Below are 5,414 nucleotides of genomic sequence, written 5' to 3'. Positions count from 1 at the left end.
GTTATTCATATACACAACTACCAATTATGATGTTCACAAACGATTTTCTGGAGAAATGTTGTTGTTTAGGGCTAAAAGGCAGTTTTCACGCCAAGCCGTTATTAATAATGAAACCGCATAATCAAGGAGGGACATTGAACCTGAACTCTACAGTGTGAAAAAGAATGCGTTGCACGTGCCTGACGCAAAATAGAAAGCGAGAGTTCCTTGTCCGGCGGCGAGCCCTCCTGCCGTCGTCAGACAGACAAGAATTTGTCGAAAGGACAACTTTCTTCGATCTTGATTGTTGGTAATGTAGCCGATTGAAGGGAGTTGTCCTTTCTCGAAAACTACTTCATGTAAGATGTTTGAGTAACTCATCAAACATACAAATAAACTGCTAGTTAAAATGTCTAACGATAATCCAGGAAGTGAACAAAGATGGCATATATAAAGACAAAGTAGCAACACCTTTGAACCAAAAAGGATAGAAACCACAAATAACATCTGTGGAGATCAAAAGGTCACGCCAAAAAAGAGTAACGGAATTTCCCCATCTTCCACATTGCCAAATCCCACAGATGCTGTTAAGTGTGATTTTCAGACCCCGAAATTTACCCGACACTCCTCTTTTCACGCCCAACCTCTCGCACGTGCCACCCATCCTTTGAGTGCACGCTTTCCTCATTAAATAAATCTTTTTATTTTCCATATATCCCTCCCCTATCTTACTATAGTTGGGTTATAAATGCCATTCAGCTATCTTAAAATGACCAAAATGCTCCTACCAAACTTATGGTCTTGCTCCCTCAACATAATCATTGGCATGGGTATCATGGCCATTTTGCACACATCAAAGGATGGTGGTGGTTTAGATCATTGAGATGACTTCGTACTCACCTTATCTCGTATTTTATTCCGTAGTCTGCGTTGGTTTCCAAATGACACCAATCAAATTACAATAATAGCCACCATCCCAAAAGGGTATTTCAGTCATTCTCAGTGAACAAAATGCATATGAAAATCCATGTAAAATCAACACAACGCACATTTATTAAGAATTTAAGATGCAACTCCACAAATTTGAGGACCAAGACTTTTTGAAAATATATGGACGAGAATACCCTTGGTCTATATACCCTAAGTATGAACATTCGGGTAACTTGAGAAGAGAATATTAAATATATGTGCAGCTTCTTTTTTTCCAATTTTGTTTTATATGCAAATTTATTTATTTTTCAAAATTTAAAACCTTCTGGCAATTTGGAGAATAAACAAAATACAATAATGGTGTGGAAAAAAGAGGAGCCTGGAAATAAATAGATGAAGAACAGCGACCGCTTCTCTTTCTCTGTCATGCTATGCTCTCTTTCTCTCTCTCTCTCTCTCTTGGAGCTTAGCTGCGTTGTTAGTTTGAGAGAGATATTAGTACAACTCTTACTCTCCAAAACCCAAAACCAAAGCCACAATTTTTCATTTTATATTTGCTGAGCTCCATTGCTAAGCTGCTGCAGAAGAAAGAAAACACTACTCTCACTGCTGCAAAAGGAGAAAGAAAAGGAGAGAAAGAGAAAGAAAGAGACGACAGAGAGTCCAGAGGGACAACACAGAGAGAGAGTAGTGAGAAGAAGAGAGAGAGAGAGAGAGAGAGAGAGAAAAAGGAAAGGGAATTGAAGAAGCTTTCAATACCACAGAAGGGAAAACGATGTCTGAGAGCTTTACATCCTTTCATACTCTGCTGCAACTCCAAGAGGTATACATATAAATATATATATTCATCATGATATATGAATATGAACAAAGCTGAAAATGATAAAGGCAGGATGAAAAGAAGAAATTAAAAAAGCACATATATCACCAACAACAAAGAGTAGTAGTAGTAGTAGTAGTACTAATACTACCCCCATTGTTTTCTTTCTCTCTCCCTTTTCATTTTTAATTCTCTTATTTCTATAACCAGACAGCTTCATGAATGAAATGAAAGACTCGAAGCCTATGATGGGTGATGTTTGTTTTGTTTGTCTCTGACCCGATCCGTGCTCAATTGAACAGTAAGTGGGTGGTACAAAAGCGAACAAGGCTAGGGGGAGGAGATATGATGAAGAACAAGATCATCACAAGTTTGATATGGGAATAGCAACAGTACAACCACTCTCACCAATATTCTTCTCATCAAAGGGTACTCAGAATAATTCAATCTCAGTCTCGGAAAAGTACTCCAGTTCAGGTAACTCTATGTCCCAAGACTACCATCAAAGCATCTACAGCTTCCCCAATGGCTTTGAAAGATCAGCGATGACCACCCACCAAGAGCAGCAGCAGCAACAGCAGCACTTGGCCCAGCAGATCCGGAGGGAAAAGCTGAGGGTGCAAGGGTTCGAGCCACCTCCTCCGCCATTGGTCGGTGGGTTAGACGAGGAAGAATCCGGAGGACTCAATCCGGTGTATGAAACAGCCGGGATGTTATCAGAGATGTTCAATTATCCTGCAGGCGTCGCACCGCCTGCAGAACTGCTTGAACATCCGATGGCCGCCAGCTATCGGATGGCTCGGCCGCATCAGCATCAATCTGCTGCGGCCGAATGGTACGGAAGCAGACAGAACATGGTGGGCGGATTGGGTCCATTAGGGGATTCAAATAAGAATCAGAGTGGCCGTGACAACATAGCAGCTCATCAGCATCAGATTTCGACCATTAATGCGGATTCAGCTGCTGCCATGCAGCTTTTTCTAATGAATCCACAACCAAGATCGCCGTCTCCTCCACCTCACTCAACTTCTTCTTCTACTCTTCACATGTTGCTTCCTAATCCTTCATCCACTACTTTTCCTGGGGCAGGAGGGGGAGGAGGAGGAGGAGGGGCTTTTGGTCAATTCTCATGGGTGAGTCCTGATAGTCATGGCCATGAAGGCGGTTCCACAACTGGTCCAGCACACCAACTAAACACCAGCAGCATTAACCCTAGTGATCACCACCAACAAGGTCTTTCATTATCTTTATCAACTTCATTGCAACACTTAGAGGCGGCCAAAGCCGAAGAACTGCGAATGGGAGACAATTCCGGATTATTGTACTACAACAATCCGGAAGGGTCATCCAGCAGTGCACATTTTAACCAGTACAAGAATCTCGTCGGTCATCAAAGCCAGCAGGTTCATGTCGGGTTCGGGTCGTCGTCTTTCGGGGTTGTGAATGTGTTGAGGAATTCAAAGTATGTCAAGGCCGCCCAAGAATTGTTGGAAGAGTTTTGCAGTGTTGGTAGGGGTCAATTGAAGAAGAACAAATTAGGCCGACAGAGTAGCTCGGTAAACCCTAGCTCCAATCCAGCTGGCACCAGCGGCGGTGGCGCTTCTTCGTCTTCCTCAAAGGATGCTCCTCCGACTTTGTCAGCCGCTGATAGGATCGAACATCAGAGAAGGAAGGTCAAACTACTGTCCATGCTTGATGAGGCATGTATCTCTCTTACTCTCTCTCTACTCTACTCTACTTTCTCTCTCTGCCTCTCTCTCTTCGTCAAGAGTCAAAGTTCTTTATTTAAAAGCTCCATTGTTTTTTTTTTTTTCCCAAAGTCACCGGGGACAAACAAACAGAAAATTCCGGCCACTTACATTACAATGATTTTTATTTAACTATATTTTTAAAACTTGGCAGTACTCAAAAATAGGGAAAGCCGGCTGGTGAGAATAGGGTTTTCTTTTTTCCTTCTTCTTCGTAGACCTATAGTTTGGTTGCTAAGCTTTTGGTTTAAGCATTATTCTACTCATCCTATTTTATGATCGGCTTCGTTTGGTGATGGTGAAGTGCTAAGCTAATAGTACTATCGCAGTAGTCTCATAGCAATAAGCAACGCTCTTCGTATATAAGATGATCATCTCGAATATGCCATGATTGTAAAATTGCGGAGAAGTTAGTTGACCTCCGGTGGGCTGATTCATTATTTTGATCTCGATCCTTCTGTTCCTTGTTTTTAGTTTTTGAACTCGAGCTAGTTGGCTCTACATGGACCCAAGAAAATATTTCCATTCATAGTTGCCATCCATTAACAATCATTTCACTGTACCAAGCAGCACCAATATTTGATATATGCATTTACTCTTCTACTTTGTGCTCCCTTTTAAGAACCACACATCCTCCTCAAAATTTTCGGAGGTTTGTAATATATTATGAAAGAGGAAGAAGATGGAGTTCTCTCTCTCACAGTCTCTATCAGTCTGCTTGCTGGTTTTTCTGTCACACTCATTTCGTATGTTTTAATTTTCTCTCTTATACTGATGATCTTTCTGGTTTTAGTCATCTTCTCCTTTTCTTCTGTTCTACTTTTATTAACTACGTACCTTCTGAATCTAATCTAACATGACCTTGACATTTTATCTGTTTCTATGGTTTGCTTATCAAAATGCTGCCTCCTTTTGGTTAATTGTATCCCACGCTAGCTCTATCAATATTTCTAATAATCTATCACCAAAAATGTGAGCGGTTAAGCCTTAATTAAGTGATTGTGACTAATTAATTAGTTAATTCACAAACATAATTAACGTATAATTAATGTATTTGCATGGCTATACTAATGCAGGTGGATCGAAGGTACAACCACTACTGCGAGCAAATGCAAATGGTGGTTAACGCATTTGATCTGGTGATGGGTTTCGGGGCGGCGGTGCCGTACACAGCCCTAGCTCAGAAGGCAATGTCGCGGCATTTCCGGTGCCTGAAAGACGCGGTAACAGCGCAGCTGAAGCACAGCTGTGAATTGCTGGGAGAGAAAGATGGTGCGGGGAACTCAGGTATAACGAAAGGAGAGACGCCGAGGCTGAAGATGCTAGAGCAAAGCCTGAGACAGCAAAGAGCATTTCATCAGATGGGGATGATGGAACAAGAAGCTTGGAGACCCCAAAGAGGCCTTCCCGAACGTTCTGTCAACATCTTGAGAGCCTGGCTTTTTGAGCATTTTCTCCACCCGTGCGTTCCCTTTTCACTTCTCTCTTTTAAAGCTACTTGCATTTCCTTTCCGCAATCATAATCGTAATCATAATCAGACCTAATCATCATATTAACTATCGAAAATGTGATCATACCAATCATAGTAACTTGCATCTCATAATCGTTAGGGTTTTATATTTTGTGATATGTAGAATGCTGGGTTGTGAACTTGTGATCATGAACAGCTTATAAGATTCACAAGTATATGATACCATACAATATAGAACTTCTGATCACATTTCCCTTTAAATAGAAGAGACAAGAAAAAGAAATAGATCGATAGAGACAGTAATACGTTAGTTCATTCATTTTTCAAGTTCTGATATTTTTTTTCGATAAACTTCAAGTTCTGATATTACTGCCTAAAAGGACTTGTAAATTAATTTGCAGTGTCCTTCACTCCTTTAGCTGACCTACTCAAACTTGTGTGTGGGTGGGGGGGGGGGGGGGGGGG

At 41.3% G+C, this 5,414-nt stretch overlaps 1 protein-coding gene across 1 annotated transcript in view; it reads left to right on the top strand.

Annotated features, from left to right (window-relative positions):
- Nucleotides 1–1,940: 1,940 nt before the first annotated feature.
- LOC101291436 (BEL1-like homeodomain protein 4-like) overlaps nt 1,941–5,414 on the top strand; it is a 6,106-nt gene continuing 2,632 nt past the window's right edge. The window contains exons 1-2 of the mRNA XM_004300536.1: nt 1,941–3,429; nt 4,554–4,939. Coding sequence (XP_004300584.1) covers nt 2,107–3,429; nt 4,554–4,939 — 1,709 coding nt within the window. The 5' untranslated portion in view covers nt 1,941–2,106. The remainder of the gene's footprint in view (nt 3,430–4,553; nt 4,940–5,414) is intronic.

Source organism: Fragaria vesca, linkage group LG5, assembly GCF_000184155.1.
Source record: "Fragaria vesca subsp. vesca linkage group LG5, FraVesHawaii_1.0, whole genome shotgun sequence".
NCBI classification, from domain to species: domain Eukaryota; kingdom Viridiplantae; phylum Streptophyta; class Magnoliopsida; order Rosales; family Rosaceae; genus Fragaria; species Fragaria vesca.
The sequence above is the reverse complement of the archived record's forward strand: the minus strand, read 5'-3'. Positions and strand labels throughout refer to the sequence as shown.